This window comes from Anomaloglossus baeobatrachus, chromosome 5 (assembly GCF_048569485.1).
Source record: "Anomaloglossus baeobatrachus isolate aAnoBae1 chromosome 5, aAnoBae1.hap1, whole genome shotgun sequence".
Classification (NCBI taxonomy): domain Eukaryota; kingdom Metazoa; phylum Chordata; class Amphibia; order Anura; family Aromobatidae; genus Anomaloglossus; species Anomaloglossus baeobatrachus.
Genome location: NC_134357.1, coordinates 100,009,151 through 100,028,357, shown reverse-complemented (window position 1 = coordinate 100,028,357; position 19,207 = coordinate 100,009,151). Strand labels below are relative to the sequence as shown.

Below are 19,207 nucleotides of genomic sequence, written 5' to 3'. Positions count from 1 at the left end.
CCTTGGAGTTTGCCACCATGTAACCCTAAAACAGCACATTGTATGAGGTGAATTCGACTACAAACTCTAGAGTGCTAGGAGACTGCGAATGTGACTTTGAAACTTTTTGGACCAAATCGGAAACATTCTTATGTGGAAATCATGATCTATCCCATTGGTTCTGCTAGAGACTCCTCACGTGTTCAACCTTCTAAAAGACTTTTATTTTTTTTCCTAAAAAAATATAGATATGAGGCCGAGGCGGCTTTCTTCGGTAATCTCAAGCTTACGGACTTTAACATCATTGATACTCTTGGAGTTGGAGGATTTGGAAGAGTCGAACTGGTAAGAAGAAATGATTGTTTGAATGTATGTAATGTCCACATGAGGGCAGTCATTGTGGGAACTTGTTTGATAATAATGGCAGCACACAATATACATACCAAATTCTCGTGAGTCATAATTTACCCAGTGAATTTTTTGCCATTTCTGTCTGCTTGTGTGGGGTGCAGTGCTTTGTAAAATAGTATTGTTACATAATATAAAAAGGAACGCAGATAACCACATTTGACTCACTATGGCTCGCATTTACGAAGACTAGCATTTTATATATTAGGCTAAAATAAATGATTGTTGGACTAAATTGAGTTGGGTTTACTAAATTGCACACGTCTTAATATTATTTTCAAATTTTGGACTTCTTGAAGCAGGAACATTAAAGGGAACCTGTCACCAGGTTTCTCCCCTATAAGCTTCAACCACCAACAGTGAGCCCTTATATACTGTACATACAGCATTCTAGGATACTGTATATAAGTGCTCATGCCACTCTGTATAGCTTAAAAAAGAGCTTTTATTATACTCACCTACAGGGAGGTCTGGTCCTATGGGCGTCACTGGTCTTGGTCCGGCACTTCCTCTCTTCTTGCGATCGCTGTCCTCCTTCCCATCTTCATGTGGATGATGCACTCTACATCATCCACACCGAGGTCTCCATTGTGCACCTGCGCATGCACACTTCTCTATCTTCCCTGCTGAAGGCAGAGAGAAGTACTATAATGCGCAGGTGCAGGGAATGGTCAGAGATGGCTGGTGCCTGCCCACTAAAATACTTTGATCTGCTTTCATCAGGGCGGTGCAAGGCGTGTGCACAGGAGCACAATTGAGACCTCTCTGTGGATGATGTAGGATGTGTCATCCACCTGGAGCCGGGTAGGAGGACGATGATGGAAAGATGAGAGGAGGCCCTGGACCGAGACCAACGGTGGACGAGATCAACAGAGAATCACTGTTCAAACCAAATACATCATGTGGCCAAACACTGAAATACACCTTCTCCCCTGCATGCTATCCCTCTATCTCCTCCTTCTCTAGCTCTATGAAACCAGTGCCATCAATCAAAGAAGAGGAGGGGGGAGGAAACTGAGGGAAAACAAGCAGGTGGGAAGGGACATTTAAATGCTTGGCCTCTGCCATGATGCACTAAGCACCTGTACTTGTGAACAGTCATTCTGTGTTGACAGATATCAAGCAATCACTCATCTGCTGCATCACTAGTGGACACAGAAACGGGTCCCTGTACAGTTATAGTATATGGGCCCTTTTCAGCCCATTAGAGCATCATGATGCACAATCCCTCCTGTTTTGGAGGTAAAAATGGGACCCCTTGCCTCTTGGGCCCCTGCGCAGCTGCACAGGTTGCACCAATGATATGTCCGCCCCCTATGCTGGATAGGTGATAACTTTAAAAGATGGGAATTGCCATATAAAACTAGAAGTCCCAGAAATTTCGAGCTCCCCCCTGAAGTCCCGAAAGAGGGTCAAATGACCCTTAGCCGATGCTGCGATGTCGCTCGCGATAGTCTCCACCCCCGTCGCAGCTGCGATATCCTTGTGATAGCTGCCGTAGCGAACATTATTGCTACGGCAGCTTCACATGGACTCACCTGTCCTGGGACGTCGCTCTGGCCGGCGACCCGCCTCCTTATTAAGGGGGCGGGTCGTGCGGCGTCACAGCGACGTTACACGGCAGGCGGCCAATAGGAGCGGAGGGGCGGAGATGAGCAGGATGTAAACATCCCGCCCACCTCCTTCCTTCCGCATAACCTACGGAAGCCGTGGTGACACCGGTAGGAGATGTTCCTCGCTCCTGCGACTTCACACACAGCGATAAATGCTGCCGCAGGAGCGAGGAACAACATCGGACCGTCGCGTCAGCGTAATTATGGATTACGCCGACGCTGCACCGATGATACGATTACGACGCTTTTGCGCTCGTTAATCGTATCATCTAGGCTTTACACACTGCGATGTCGCATGCGATGCCGGATGTGCTTCACTTTCAATTTGACCCCACCGACATCGCACCTGCGATGTCGTAGTGTGCAAAGCCCGCCTTAGTCCAAACTGACAACTGACAGCTCTAATTAGCATCCTTTCATTTGTAAATGTGGCCATTGCCTGAGGAATTTGCAGGGGGCAATTGTGTTGATCCACCTCAGCAAAGGATGTTAGCTAAAATCCTTCAGGTCATTCGACCCGTCTCTGGGTTCCAAAGGTAGAAATGTTAAATGACCCCTCTCTGGGACTTCTAGTGTTAACATGTCTTGCACAAATATTTATCAGACTTGATCAAGATGGGCTTCATCTGTTGATAGCACGGAGACATTATGAGGAAATACAAAGGGGGATTTTATCACTTTATTCCAGTTTTCTCACACGTGAAGGTTAAATCTGATGCACAATAAATAGTAGTGTAAAAATATTGAGACCAAGACTTGCAATGTTCTAGAAAGTCAGTGCAGCTTTGAGGATAGGGCATGGTCAACCCCAGCCCCACAGATCCCCTACAGAGGGATGCATGTCACCTGTGACTAAATTTTTCATGTACAACTAAACGGCTCTGAAGGATTTTACAAATTGATGGACATAATATACATAACTTCTGCAATTGGCAAAGCTATATGTCCTATACAATGACTTGCCAATAGTTTTGTTTATTATTTCTGATTACATAGGAAAAATAAGCAAGAATATAAAGAGCCATACTTTGCATTAAACATGAGGTTGTTGAGCTTGGACGGTTGCGGTTGATTAGCAGTGATTAGTAGCAGGGCCCAGGATTTGCACAGGAGGAGTTTCTGGTATTCCGTACAGCTGGAGAATGCCAGGAACTCTGCTGAACAATGCAGCGTGGTGTAAACACAGCAACTGTCACCAAGAGCGAGGAGAGCCTGCCGCTAAATATGTCACCCATGCAGAAGGAGACACCCGGCTGTAATCAATACTCAATGGCATAAGTGCACTGGGAAAGGGAAGCCCTTCACACACTATAAAAGGCAGAAAGAGCGAGCGCCGCTCATCATTTGTTGATCAGGTTAATAAAACCTTATAATTTAATCAAGAAATCTTCAAGAGCTGAAATGTGAATATTGTTAATATGATTGGATTTCCCCTGATCTGATTAATAATATTTGTGAATTGCAGAGAACTGAAACCGAAATATGTCTACATGATAGTTAGGGGCGTACACAAAAATCATGTTTTTGTGATGGGTGGAGGGGCCTAGTAGTTGGACCCCCAGCAACCAGCAAGTAATCCCTTATCCTGTGGATAGATGGTAATTTGCAGTGCTGGGAATAAACTTTTGTGGGCCACAGAGAGGAATTTGTCTGGGTTGCCGGCTGCTTTGGGGTGAGAAGGGGGCAGATCTCTACAGGATAGGGCTCAGCTGCTCCTGATCCCACTGGTGGATTCTGGATCCCTGCTGTCTCCTCTAGCACGTCATGTCACAGTGACCTCATGTTGTTGCTCCCTCTCTTCTTCTCCCTGCATTTATCTCATTTCATGCTTTCTTTTCTCCTGGCTGCACTGAATAGGCTCCATCTCTTTTTTCTTTTGATTGGTTAGTCTTTGATCTGACCATCAGTTCATGCCAATAGTCCCCTGACTGTTACGGTTGCTGCGAGCGCTGGAGACTAAGTCCAGATTTCTTGCTACTGCACATGTGCGAGCGCTGGAGACTAAGTCCAGATTTCTTGCTACTGCACATGTGCGAGCGCTGGAGACTAAGTCCAGATTTCTTGCTACTGCACATGTGCGAGCGCCGGAGACTAAGTCCAATCTTGGAGCCATTGCACATGTGCGGGTGACATCATCGCTGACACGAGGTCACATGTCTCTGACACCTTCTATGCCGATTGGTCGCTGGTCATGTGCTTGTGACGTCTTGCTCGGTGATAGGCCAGCATGACGTCACTCCTGTCGTTCTGGAAGCGGATTGGCTCTGGTGTCCTCCATCTTGGATGAGGCACAGAGTCTATATAAGACCCTGACACACGCCGCATGGTGCTCAGTCCTCTTGGTTCATGCATATGAGTAGACGCTCTGTGCGCGTTCCTCTAGGCATTCCTCTGTCTATGCTAGGTGAGCGCTACCGGCAGGGTAGCGTTCTTATACCTTACAGCTTCGGCTGCTGTCCGTATCCTTACCTCTTAGGGGAGCGGACATAGGCAGGTGCCTGAGGCACATGGTCTGGCTGGGCCTTGTGATTGTACTCGTAGGTGGACGTTGCCGCTAGGGTAACGTTCCTTATACTGCGTCTGGCAGTTGTTCGTATCCTCGCACACTAGGGGAGCGAACAGAGGTAGGAGCTTTGTGCGGCTTACGCTGCTGTTCGTCTCTTTTGCACCACTAGAAGAGCGGACCTAGGCAGGTGCCATATCTAGTGGTTCGTGTCCTCGCACACTAGTGGAGCGAACGCAGGTAGGAGCTTTGTGCGGCTTACGCTGCTGTTCGTCTCTTTTGCACCACTAGAAGAGCGGACCTAGGTAGGTGCCATTTCGCACACATTGCCTTTGTCTCTGTGATTATTAACAGAGATCATTCCACACACCCTCCAAGTAAGGGAGGAATTGCTTTACTTTCTTATTATATCATTCTGTGAGTTAACAGAGGTATTGCACTCTGCCATAGTCTGCAGCAAAGTCTTTGCACGGTGGACCCTGACTGTCTGATACTCCTTTCGGTTATTATCAGACAGCCCCCCGTAACACTGACCTATCCAAAACCACCATTAATTGAATAAGATCCATAATATCATAAATTTTAATATCTCTGAACCATGATCCCAAAATTTACATTGAAGCCTACAAATGATCATTGGTTATTAATTAACCCATAAGTGACAATCCAAATGGACACGTCTTTTTTTTGAAAAATTGTATATAAATCTTTATTATCAAAATTAATTTTTGTGAGGGCACACAATATGGATAGACAGTGTTATTAAAAACATGTGTAAACCACCATATTAAAAACCAACAGGGCAGTGTGGTCAGTAAGTAATATCATTCAAATGAAGCATAATACAGCGGTCATGATTATACATCACAGGCTCAATTGTCCCTAGAGGGATAGTAATCAGCGCATTACAATTATGTGTCGCCAGGGGTTAAGGGGATACCCAGAACCGGGCCAAGGGGTTGCTTCTGGAAAGGGGATCACGGTGTCGTGGCCCGGTCCGTGCTCCCTGGTTCCACAATAAAAAGGGGGGTTATGTTCGTGACGCCACCCGTGGAATGTGATCAGAGATGACCACCGCTGCTGCAGAACCTCCGGGGTGATGGAAGGCAGCTTGAGATGGGACGGCTCCCCACGGGTAGAGCCTTTTCCCCGGGGCAGTGTGTTAGTCTATGGGGGGAGTGCAGGACACGAGCACAATAAACAGGCAGACTCACGGTTTTGCAGTTTCTTTGTCCTTTACTGTAGATGGCATTCAGCAGAGTACTGTCCACGGAGTCTGTGAGGGGTTCAGGGCTTCTCCCACCCAGCCGGGCCGTTTTGGCTTCCTTGCCTGCACTGTGTGTCTGTGGCCCCGCTGCTGAGTGAACTATGCAGCTGGCTCTGCTCTGCTCTGCTCCTAGGTACCGACCTGACAGGCAACTCGAGTCCTTACTAGTATGTTCCTGAACTCTGCGTTTGTTGCTTGTGTCTGTGGTACAGGTGAAAGATCTGGAATCTTCACTTCTCTGGTGGTAACTGTGCAGCATGTAACCTGCAGTCTCGGATCCAGCATCCGTTCTGTGTGCTCCACTGGGGATGAGCTCAGCAATGCTCTGCCTCCCAGGAATGTTCTCTGTGTAATCTGTCTCCTTTCCTCAGACCCTCAGCTAGGCCTGGAATTGGTCAGTGGATCCTGAGGTGAGCTAAAGCCGGCTTCCAACCTGCAGAGATCTTGTCTCCTCAGTGCTCTGCACTGAACTTCCAAACTGAAACTACTTCTGACCATTTCCTCCCCCCCAGCAGAATGTACAGGGAAGCAGCTTGGTCTCCCCCTTCTGGCCAGGAGGTCTTGGTGTTGTGTGTGGGGAGTTAACCCTCTGTGTTGTTACTGTGGCAACCCTGGGGTGCCACATTCCCCCTTAGTGAAGAACAGTACTCCGGGACTGTGAAACAAACAAACAAGTTATCACAACAATTGTATATATACAGAGTCTCAAAAGGAAAAAATACAAAAACCTTAAAGCTCAAAAAGAGTCCAAAATGTTCAAAAATATGTAAGTGGTCATACAGTATAGTCTCTGTAGGTACTGGGCTTTTGGTCTTAACGTTGCAATTAAATAAACATTTCAATCAACAAACACTTCTTAAAGGTGTCTCTACTCTGGTCATAAGTGCAGTAGGCCTCACGGCCCTCGGGCCACCAACAATGTGATCAAGTTGTAACTCTCCGTGCTGCCACCTTACACCACTCTTCTCTCACCTTTTCTGTACACTAAACTGTTACGGTTTTTCATATAAACATTATAACATATGTACATTTTATATGCAATTTCACATTAGTCCTTATATCTTGCTGGTATCTGACCCTGAGTACTACGCTGTGACCTGCGTACTGCTGGTGTACTGGGTGTACTTAGCATAATGGTGTGAGTGGAAGTGTACCTATTTGGTGTTTCTGGTACTTGTGAGGATAGTGGACTGACTGTAGGACTGGCAAGCTCACTGGGACCAGGAATCTGTTCTTCCTCTACGGTTTCAACTTCCAGTTCTTCTTGTCTTGAGACTTCTTGTGGTATGGGTTCTGATTGTGGTTCCACCACTTGAGGGAAGGCGATCATTGGGACTACTACTGCTCCATAGTAATTTGGCCATGTTTTTGGGAAATCTCCTAAGACTGTATGGAACACATCTTCTTCCTTCTTGACAGGTTGTACCTGTATGGGTAAGGTGACTTCTGGTGTCTTCAGGGTTTCAGGACACGGTTTGAGTTGATCTCTTGACACGACAGCTGATGTCCTACCTTCATCCTTACTGATGAGACACACTTTGGGATTATCCATACTGGATGGTAAGACTGTATATGGGGTGGTTTCCCACTGATTATCCAATTTGTTTGTGCGTCGTTTCCTCTTGAGAACTTGGTCACCAGGTTGCAATGGGGTTGCTAGAGCATGTTGGTTGAAGTTTCTCTCTTGTCTTCCCCTAGCTTGTTGGAGACTTTTCTCTACACACTCTTGTACTTGGCGATACTGTTGCCGACGTAGGGTATCCCAATTGGATTCTTGAATTTCTGCATCTGGCTTCAGAATTCCCATATCTAGATCAATTGGCAGTTTACCGGGCCTTGCACGCATAAGGTAAGCGGGGGTGCAGTTTGTAGAACTCACCGGGACATGATTGTACAAGTCCACCAAGTCTGGCAATTTCTCTGGCCATTGATTTCTTTCTGACTCTGGTAAGGTCTTCAACAGGTCAATCACAATATGGTTCATCTTCTCACATAAGCCATTTGTTTGGGGATGGTATGCTGTTGTGCGGATCTTTTTACAGCCATACATGTTGCAGAATTCTTGGAAAATCTGTGATTCAAAAGCTGGACCTTGATCTGCAAGGACTTGTTCTGGGTAACCATGGGGTCTGCAAAAGTACGTCTGGAATGCTTTAGCTGCTGTTCTAGCTGTAAGGTCTTTCACGGGTACCACCACTAAGAAGCGTGAGTAATGGTCCACGATGGTTAAGGCATAGACATAGCCGGACCGGCTTGGTGACAACTTGACGTGGTCTAATGCGACTAGCTCGAGTGGTTGCTTGGTTACTATGGACTGGAGTGGAGCTCTCTGGTTCTGTTGATCCTTTCTTCTGAGGTTGCACGGTCCGCATTTTCTACACCAATCTTCAATTGATTTTCTCATGCCAACCCAGTAGAATCTTTCTCTTAAGAGCACTTCCAACTTTTTCCAACCAAAATGACCAGCACCGTCGTGGTAAGCTTCCAGAACCATCTTGACGTCTCTCTTGGGCACGATGATCTGCCAGACCAACTCATGTGTTTTTGGATTGGTGTGCCTTCTACAGAGCTTCCCTTGGTACAGGAACAATTTACCTCTCTCTTTCCAGAGATGTTGTGTCTCAGCTGGGGCATTCTGATTAGGGTAAGCACCTTGTTGTGTAAGCAGTTCTTTCACTAGCTTCACAGCTGGAGCACTGTCTTGTGTGTCAGCCCATCCGTGGTGTGCTAATGGGTTGAGAGTTGCCTGCTGTTGTTTTTGGTAGACACTCGGTTGGTACTGTCCCACCTTAGGACGGTGAAAGGCCGGCAGCTCAATTTCTTCCAGTCCCTCCGGTTCCTCTTCCACGTTCCCCGAGTGTGGCATCCGGGATAAGGCATCTGCATTCCCATTCTTGTGGCCTGCCCTGTACTTGATGACAAAGTTGTAGTTTGACAGTCGGGCTATCCATCGCTGTTCCAGCGCACCTAGTTTTGCAGAATCCAGGTGGGTCAACGGATTGTTGTCAGTAAAGATGGTAAATTCTGCAGCTGCCAGGTAGTGTTTGAAACGCTCTGTTACAGCCCAAACTACTGCCAGTAGTTCTAACTTGAAGGAGCTGTAATTCTCTGGGTTTCTTTCTGTAGGCCGGAGCTTCCTGCTTGCAAAGGCAATAACTTTCTCCTTGCCCTCCTGCTTTTGAGACAATACTGCTCCCAGTCCTACGTTGCTGGCATCCGTGTACAAAATGAAGGGTTGATGGTAATCTGGATATGCCAGGATCTCTTCTCCTGTCAGTGCCCACTTCAACTTCTTAAAGGACTCTTCTCTCTCATCACTCCACTGGAAAGGAGGATTTCGGCTGCAGACTTCTTTGACTGTCCTACCAGGATGTCTTGTAGGGGAGCTGCTAGCTTCGTGAACCCTTTTATAAATCTTCTATAGTAGCCCACCAGTCCCAGGAATTGCCTCACCTCTTTCACGCTGGTGGGTCTCGGCCAATCTCTGATCACGGTAACTTTTTCAGGATCTGGTGCTACCCCTTCTGAGCTCACGACATGTCCCAGGTACTGTACCCTTGGCTTTAGAAGGTGACACTTGGATGGCTTGATTTTCATGCCGTATCCGGATAAGGCTTCAAACACTTCTGCCAGGTCTTGTAGATGCTGTTCATAGGTCTTGGAGTAGACTATGACGTGATCCAGGTACAAGAGGACAGTTTCGAAGTTCTTATGTCCTAGGCAGCACTCCATCATTCGCTGGAAGGTACCAGGCGCGTTGCAGAGTCCAAACGGCATACAATTGAACTCACAGAGGCCCATCGGCGTGGTGAATGCTGTCTTCTCCTTGTCAGCCTCTGCCACAGGAACTTGCCAATACCCACTAGTCAGATCTAGGGTGGAAAAGTAAGTAGCGGATTTTAATGCAGCCAATGACTCTTCTATCCTAGGTAATGGGTATGCATCCTTGTGTGTAATGCGGTTGATCCGTCTGTAGTCTACACACATCCTCATGGTCCCATCTTTTTTCTTAACTAGCACTAGTGGGGCTGCCCAGGGGCTACAACTGTCTCTTATTACCCCTGCTTCTTTCATTTCTTTGAGCATGTCTTTGGCGCATTGGTAGTGAGCCGGAGGTACTGGTCTATACCTCTCCTTTATGGGTGGATGGTTACCAGTGGGTATAGTGTGCTCTACCCCTTTGATCTGCCCAAAGTCTAATGGGTGTTTGCTGAATATTTGTTCATATTCCTTCACTACCCTGTATACTCCATGCTTTTGATGGGAGGGTGTAGAATCGGTACCTACATGTAGCTTTTGGCACCAATCCTCCAGCTTTCCCTCTGAGCCATTGTCCTCCGCCTGATTTGACGGCTTCAAGGGCTCAACGGTGGTGATGGCGTTGTTATCAACCGTATATAGCTTAGCCATGGTAGCATACTTTGGTAGGGTGACCTCATCTTCCCCACAATTTAGAAGGCGTATTGGCACTCTTCCCCGATGTACCTCAACTATTCCTCTGGCCGTCAATACAGTGGGCCTACTGTCTGAGTACACAGGTTCTACCAGGGCCTGATAGTCTCGCCCTCTGATGCCTATTGCAGCTCTACACCAGACCAGCATTTCTGTTTTGGGAGGAATTACAATAGGTATTGGGTCACTTACCCTTGCACTGCCAATTTCACCTCCTGACATTTCTACCTGCTGCTTCAGCATCAAGGCTTTAATTTCCTTCTGCAGGAGTCTCTGTTGCCCAGGTTTGGCAGTCTCGACGATCTGCTGCAAGACAGTAATTACCTCTGCAAAACAATTTTCAATTACATTCATTCCTAGCAGCATAGTTGGTTCACGTTCTCGTCGGTCAACATCAACAATGATAATACCCTGATTCTGCAATTCTACTCTCCCAATCTTAATGGTCATTTCTCTGAAACCAACCTGTGGTACTAATTCACCATTGCTAGCCCATATATTCAATGCAACATTAGATGGACCACTGCTAACGTCTGAATCAGCCCAGTACCTCTTATAAAGGACATGCGGAATTGATGTTATTTGGGAACCAGTGTCCAGCAAGGCGTTGAGCGGAATGCCATCCAGCACGATGGGGATGACTGGACGTCCCCCCACATACTTGTCGTGCCAGGGTGAAGGGCCTTGAGAGTTCATTCCTGAGGAGCGGCCCGCCTCCCCAGGGGATCCCCATTTAAAGCACATTCACGGGCAAAGTGACCTGGCTCATTGCAACGGCGGCAAATGGGCTGTCCATCCGGCTGGTAGCGGTCGCTGGGTCGTCCTCTCGTCGCTTGGTATCTCCTAGGCCTCATCCATGGGACATCCTCCTTGCTGGTCGCCAGCTCAATCTTGGGTGCAGACTTGGATCCACGCAGCTCCTGGACGATTCTAGCCATGGAAGCAACAGTGTCTGTAAGGGCTTCAAGCTTTTGATGTAGAGCCTCATTAGTGATCGGCTCCAGGTGGTTAGCAGCAGCCGCTGACATGGCCGATGTCACCGGCACTACTGGCTGCTGGGGTGCCACTGTAAGGTGTTGAACAGAGTCTATATCCTGCGGCTCCTCCACCTGCTGGAGGCGGATGGCTCTATCCTTTAGCTGGGCAAATGTTAGTCCTGGATCCTGGATCACCATCATGCTGAGTTGTCCCCGGTGGGAAGGGGATGAGAGTCCATCCAGGAATTGGTCTATCAGCAGCTTATCTGCTCCAGGGGCTAAGGCAGGTTCTGCTAATTTAAGTGCTCTGAGCGCCTCCTGTAAGTTTAAGGCAAAGTCTCTTGCGCTCTCTCTAGGTTTTTGCTTGCATCCAAAGAACCTCATTTTAGCCCGGCTGCCAGCAGTGGATTCAAAAGCTGCTTTTAGTCCAGCTATTATATGCTCTACAGTGTCCTTTGCATCGTCCGGCCAGGATGTAGCCTCCCGCTGGGCATTGCCAGTTAACTGTCCCATAAGCATACCAACACGCTGAGCTTCTGTCAGGGGGTACATGCTGTAGTAGATTTTTAGCTTTCCGATAAAGTCATTAAGTGTGTTGGGCTCACCTGAGTACTGCGGCAGCCACACTGCACCCGGGGTGTACGGCATCAGGAACGGCATGATAGGTGCCGCTGCACCTCCGGGTACAACAGCGTCTCCCTGCTGCGACATCTTTGCGCCCCCTTAGTTAATTTCACCAGTCTTCTTGACAGCAAGCCTGGGACACTTTTCTGCGTTTTCGTTCGGGTCGCAGCACCGAGCGCACCTCCTCTGCAAGCGGTGGGCGGAGTCTTAGTTTAGGCGCGATGTTTTCCCGCGCGTAGCAGGTAATGGCGTGATTAAAGATGGCGCCTGGAAAATTTTACCAATGATGTTTTTGGATTTTTCCAGGTATCTTTGCAAAGTTTAAAGTCCGTTCTTTGTTGCAACAATTCACAGTGCAAGTCTTTTATGCGATGCAATAAGTCTTTACAGGCGCACGTCACCCGGGTTGCAGCCGGGTCCAGTCCGCATCCTGTTCGTGACGCCAAAGTTGTGTCGCCAGGGGTTAAGGGGATACCCAGAACCGGGCCAAGGGGTTGCTTCTGGAAAGGGGATCACGGTGTCGTGGCCCGGTCCGTGCTCCCTGGTTCCACAATAAAAAGGGGGGTTATGTTCGTGACGCCACCCGTGGAATGTGATCAGAGATGACCACCGCTGCTGCAGAACCTCCGGGGTGATGGAAGGCAGCTTGAGATGGGACGGCTCCCCACGGGTAGAGCCTTTTCCCCGGGGCAGTGTGTTAGTCTATGGGGGGAGTGCAGGACACGAGCACAATAAACAGGCAGACTCACGGTTTTGCAGTTTCTTTGTCCTTTACTGTAGATGGCATTCAGCAGAGTACTGTCCACGGAGTCTGTGAGGGGTTCAGGGCTTCTCCCACCCAGCCGGGCCGTTTTGGCTTCCTTGCCTGCACTGTGTGTCTGTGGCCCCGCTGCTGAGTGAACTATGCAGCTGGCTCTGCTCTGCTCTGCTCCTAGGTACCGACCTGACAGGCAACTCGAGTCCTTACTAGTATGTTCCTGAACTCTGCGCTTGTTGCTTGTGTCTGTGGTACAGGTGAAAGATCTGGAATCTTCACTTCTCTGGTGGTAACTGTGCAGCATGTAACCTGCAGTCTCGGATCCAGCATCCGTTCTGTGTGCTCCACTGGGGATGAGCTCAGCAATGCTCTGCCTCCCAGGAATGTTCTCTGTGTAATCTGTCTCCTTTCCTCAGACCCTCAGCTAGGCCTGGAATTGGTCAGTGGATCCTGAGGTGAGCTAAAGCCGGCTTCCAACCTGCAGAGATCCTGTCTCCTCAGTGCTCTGCACTGAACTTCCAAACTGAAACTACTTCTGACCATTTCCTCCCCCCCAGCAGAATGTACAGGGAAGCAGCTTGGTCTCCCCCTTCTGGCCAGGAGGTCTTGGTGTTGTGTGTGGGGAGTTAACCCTCTGTGTTGTTACTGTGGCAACCCTGGGGTGCCACAATTATATAACAGCTTAAAGTGGTGTTACCCAGGTCACATACACTGGGAAACTTCAATCCATAGAGCACAAATATCACATCTACAATTAATCCTGACAACCAGCAAAGTAGTGCAATTTATTGGCAGCATATATAGAGGTAGTCAGTATTTAGCCTCCTTGTTATAGGTGATATGGACAAATTTATCAGCCAAAATTGCAGACATAATTGCGGGTAGTCATGAATCAAACATGATTATAGATATTACATCCAAAAGAGCACATGCTTGCAGCCAGCAAAAGTACAGCTAGTTAATACACATAAATATAGTTAAATAGTACAGCCAGATACATCAATCCATATATGCAGCCACGGCTGTAACAGATTTTTAGCAGACAGTCAAGCATGCACAATTATATGTCAGGATTGTAGATAGCATCATATGCCATAGAATTTATCATAGACATTGAGCCAGAAAATAGTATAGGCATAAGCCCAAAATTAGAGAAACCTTAGAGTGTTTGTCTGAAGATACAGACCCGCTGTGGCCATGGTACCAATCCCGACCACACTGCCCTGCACCTCGACACGTTTCGCAGGAAAGCTTCGTCCAGGAGGTCACTGGTGGATTTTGGATCCCTGCTGTCTCCTCTAGCACATCATGTCAGAGTGACCTCATGTTGTTGCTCCCTCTCTTCTTCTCCCTGCATTTATCTCATTTCATGCTTTCTTTTCTCCTGGCTGCACTGAATAGGCTCCATCTCTTTTTTCTTTTGATTGGTTAGTCTTTGATCTGACCATCAGTTCATGCCAATAGTCCCCTGACCTATCCATCAGGGGAAAGGGAGGTCCTTTTTATTACTTTCTGCAAAGTTAAAAGTTTACATACACTAATGCGGGCGTCACACGATACGATCTATCGTGCGATCGCACGAGTGATCGTACCCGCCTCCGTCGTTTGTGCATCACGGGCAATTAGTTGCCCGTGGCGCACAAAGTCGTTAAACCCCCATCACACGCACTTACCTGCTGAGCAACGTCGATGTGGGCAGCGAACATCCACTTCCTGAAGGGGGTGGGACCTTCGGCGTCACAGTGACGTCACACAGTGGCCGGCCAATAGAAGCAGAGGGGCGGAGATGAGCGGGACGTAAACATCCCGCCCACCTCCTTCCTTCCGCATTGCCGGCGGCCGCAGGTAAGCTGCAGTTCATCGTTCCCGGGGTGTCACACGGAGCGATGTGTGCTGCCCCGGGAACGATGAACAGGACGTTCGATTTTTAGAAAATGAGCGACGTGTCAGCGATGAACGAGAAGGTGAGTATTTCTGCTCGTTCACAGCTGTCACACGCTACGATATCACTAACGATGCCAGATGTGCGTCACTTATGACGTGACTACGCCGACATCTCGTTAGCTATATCGTCTCGTGTGACGCCCGCATAAGAGTACTAAGCCTTTAAACAATATGGGACAGCCCATATGATGATGTCATATTTTTGGAAGCTTCTGATAGGTTTATTGTCAACATCTGAGTTAGAGACACACCCGTGGATGTATTTTAATGCACACCTGAATCACACTGCTTCTTTGTGTAGCATCATGTGAAAGTTTTTAAACATTGATTTCTCCGAAAAACTCCTGCGATTATGCAGCCAGAGTCTGATTTCTAGTGCCTTTTGGTTTTGACAGCATTAATCGACTGATATATTACCTTTAACAGGGTTGTCTACTTTATTCATTCATTCATTCATTCATTCATTATTCATTTATTTATTTTACCAATTGTGTTGGGGACTTATTACTACTAGCATGTAAGTATTACAGGTTCTCTTCTTGTACTCCTGCATCCTTGCTCATGGACCAGAGAGTAGTCCTGTTCTCAAGGTGATGGAGGAGGCTGTGACCAGACCTGTCTCCAACCTCCTCAAATCGGAAGAAATACACTGAAGCTGTCCCTGTATTGGAGGAGTCTGATGTGGTCTGGTCTCAGGCTCTACCGTCAGCAGCTAATTGATAAAAATGAGGCTCGGCAGTCTGTGAGGATGGCTGTAATAAGATGTGCAGGAGGAGAACATATATTTATATTACCAAGAAGATAAGGGAGAGCCAGCTCACCAAGGACTGACCTGCTGGTTGTAATCAGGGATCCTGTGCAAGGAATAAGGCTCGGTAACCATCCAATTGAAAATAGAAAGAGAAGTTTCCAGCGGCAGGAATAGATTAAAAATCTTTTTTTATTGAAAATAAGGTAATAAAAATCCAGCAGATACCATAATAGATGTCAGAAAGATGGCAGAACAACATTTATATTAGTAAGGCCCCTTTCACACATCGTTTTTTTGCCATCAGTCACAATACGTCAAGTTTTGAAAAAAACGGATCCAGCGTTGGATCCGTTTTTTCTCATAGACTTGTATTAGCGACGGATTGCGACGGAATGGCCTCACTTTTCATCCATCGTTCGACGGATCCATTGAAAAATGTTTGTCTGTCGGACGGAGACGACGTCCACAGTTACGTTTTTTGTGTACGTCGAAAAAATGGACAGCGAAGGATATGTCGCCGTCCGTCGTTTGGTAGAATGGAAGCCTTTGGGCATAGGATCCGTTGTCATCCATCAAATGACGGAATCCGGTGACAGATCCGTTTTTTTTTTACTGAGCATGCTCATATAGGGTGTAAATTCACTTCTGGTCATAAAAAGTCTCTCTCCCTCTCTCTTTCACGACAGATCCGGTTTTTATAGAAATCCGTCTCATCAGTTTTTACACAATCTGCGACGGATCCAGTTTTTATAGGGATCCGTCTCATCAGTTGTTACACAATCTGCGACGGATCCGTCGATCTGTCAAAAAAAATGGATTGTGACTGATACCAAAAAAAGTGATGTGTGAAAGGGGCCTAAATGCCACAAAATCATATATCCAACACAGCTGTTAAAATAAAAATAATGAGGCCAACCCCTCTAAGGACCATGTCAACCTTTTCCATCCATGATGTCATAGGCTGTGTATAGATATTCCCATATGTAAATGATAGCAATAGTCTTCATGTAGAAGCCTTGTGGGCTCAGTTGGGGTTGTCGCTAGGAATAACTCTCCAGTTCACAAATATCTTGTTCCGGGCTGCAGCATCTTACTAAAGACCTGAAAGAAGAGAACTAAGATATGTGGTCATTCTATTTTTAAAGACATGATGCAAGGGATATCCTCAGCATCATGTAGCACTTGCTCAATATTTCACCATGAATGTTTTATCTGAGGTGATCCCCCCTTGTAAACATAAATAATGTCTGCTACATGTATAAATGTGCGATCAGTAGATTGTGATCTCATAGAAGCTTTGGTGATCCAATATTTGGCTACAACTAATCCTAACCAGTTTCATGTTATTTTTATGTAAGGATAAGTAAATACAAAATTAAATTAATTGCAAAGCTTCATTAATCACGGACGTACATAGACTGTTGCCATCCGTTTGCTGGCCATGATTTTCTTGGATTCATAGACTGTGGATGATTTTTTTTCTGTGATGCCGGTATAAAACAAACATCTCTGTGATTTTTGCATGAAAACACTGTCTGCTAAAAAACACAGGTATGTGAAAAGCCGCATACACTGTGTGCAGAATTATTAGGCAAGTTGTATTTTAGAGGATTTTTTTTTATTATTGATCAACAACTATGTCCTCAATCAACCCAAAAGTCTCATAAATATCAAACCTTAATATTTTTGGAAGTTGGAGTGTTTTTTTTTTAGATTTGGCTATCTTAGGAGGATATCTGTTTGTGCAGGTAATTATTGCTGTGCAGAATTATTAGGCAACTTAATAAAAACCAAATATATTTCCATCTTATTTGTTTATTTTCACCAGGTAAACCAATATAACTGCAAAAAATTTAGAAATAAACATTTCTGACATGCAAAAACAAAACCCCAAAAATGAGTGACCAATATAGCCACCTTTCTTTATGATGACACTCAACAGCCTACCATCCATAGATTCTGTCAGTTGCTTAATCTGTTTACGATCAACATTGTGTGCGGCAGCCACCACAGCCTCCCAGACACTCTTCTCCCTCCCTGTAGATCTTACATTTTATGAGGGACCACAGGTTCTCTATGGGGTTCAGATCAGGTGCACAAGGGTGCCATGTCATTATATTTTCATCTTTTAGACCTTTACTGGCCAGCCACGCTGTGGAGTAGTTGGATGCATGTGATGGAGCATTGTCCTGCAATGAAAATCATGTTTTTCTTGAACAATACCGACTTCTTCCTGTACCACTGCTTGAAGAAGTTGTCTTCCAGAAACTGGCAGTAGGTCTGGGAGTTGAGCGTCAGTCCATCCTCAAACCGAAAAAGTCCCACAAGTTCATCTTTGATGATACCAGCCCATACCAGTACCCCACCTCCACCTTGCTGGTTTCTGAGTCGGAGTGGAGCTCTCTGCCCTTTACTGATCCAGCCTCTGGCCCATCAAGAGTCACTCTCATTTCATCAGTCCATAAAACCTTTGAAAAATCAGTCTTAAGATATTTCTTGGCCCAGTCTTGATGTTTTATCTTATGCTTCTTGTTCAAAGCTGGTCGTTTTTCAGTCTTCCTTACCTTGGCCATGTCCCTGAGTATGGCACACCTTGTGCTTTTTGATACTCCAGTAACGTTGCAGCTCTGAAATATGGCCAAACTGGTGGCAAATGGCATCTTGGCAGGTTCACGCTTGATTTTGTTCAATTCATGGGCAGTTATTTTGCGCCTTTTTTGCCCAACACGCTTCTTGCGACTCTCTTGGCTATTTGCCATGAAATGGTTGATTTTTCGGTGATCACGCTTGAAAAGTTTGGCAATTTCAAGACTGCTGCATCCCTCTGCAAGACATCTCACAATTTTGGACTTTTCAGAGCCCTTCAAATCTCTCTTCTGACCCATTTTGCCAAAGTAAAGGAAGTTGCCTAATAATTAAGCACAGCTTATATAGGGTGTTTATGTCATTACACCACACCCCTCCTCATTACAGAGAGGCACATCACCTGATTTACTTAATTGGTAGTTGGCTCTCAAGCCAATACAGCTTGGAGTAAGACAACATGTATACAAATTATCATGTGATCAAAATACTCATTTGCCTAATAATTCTGCACACAGTGTAGATTATATTGGGTACGTGTTGTACCCCTAAAAAACACAGATAGAACACCTACATAAAAAACGGGCATCCAGATGTAGCCTTAGGGTACTTATTCATTGCCTATAGTTATGTTTTGATTATTGAGAAATAGATTTTCTATCCATCATAAATTTCTAAGCTTGGAAACATAAAAGAGTTGGTGGTCCTGACAGAATGTGCAAATCTTCATTAAAATGTCCCCTTCTATTCAGACTTATGTTTATATTAACGTGCCGCGGGGTGGTGATCATGGGCGAGACACTCGTTTTCCACATCCCGACATGTTACAAAAAGATGGGAGGTATGTGGTGGTACTGTGCACACCTTCAGTCTCGACAGACCCCTTTATCCTAAAGATGAACAAGCCAGACAAATTTGTAGAGCAAAGTTTGTTTACTGAAGAATAACCTAATGAACAAAGGGTATTACAATTGTAGTTTTCCTCTGGGCAATACATAGGTACATGCGATGGCAGCACAGTATTTATAAACGATTCAGATGAAGAGCACAAGAATAGGGGCGACTCCATACTCTTCAAACAAATGTAAGGGTGCTCTTGCTAGCTGCCACTTTACAAGATGTACCACCAGTCTGCACAAATCCACCTTCTCTTTAAGGCTGTCCTCCAGAACCGAGTACACTGCTGCTGCATTATAGCTTGTGCAGTACTAAAGTGCCACCACTCACCTGCTACAGAGAACTGTCGCCTTGCTGACGTTTGCTCCCTTGTCCTTGTCACACACACCCCCAAATTTGTTTTCCTTCTTTTGAAGGTGTCCTCACTTCTTCTTTGCTCACTTATAAGGACG

General features: G+C 46.3%; 1 protein-coding gene across 4 annotated transcripts in view; it reads left to right on the top strand.

The window, feature by feature from the left end:
* The window catches only part of PRKG1 (protein kinase cGMP-dependent 1), a 1,599,245-nt gene that overhangs the window by 1,543,254 nt on the left and 36,784 nt on the right, over window positions 1-19,207 (top strand). For all 4 annotated transcript variants that reach the window (XM_075348723.1, XM_075348724.1, XM_075348721.1 and 1 more), the window contains exon 10: window positions 228-324. In XM_075348723.1, coding sequence (XP_075204838.1) covers window positions 228-324 — 97 coding nt within the window. The remainder of the gene's footprint in view (window positions 1-227; window positions 325-19,207) is intronic.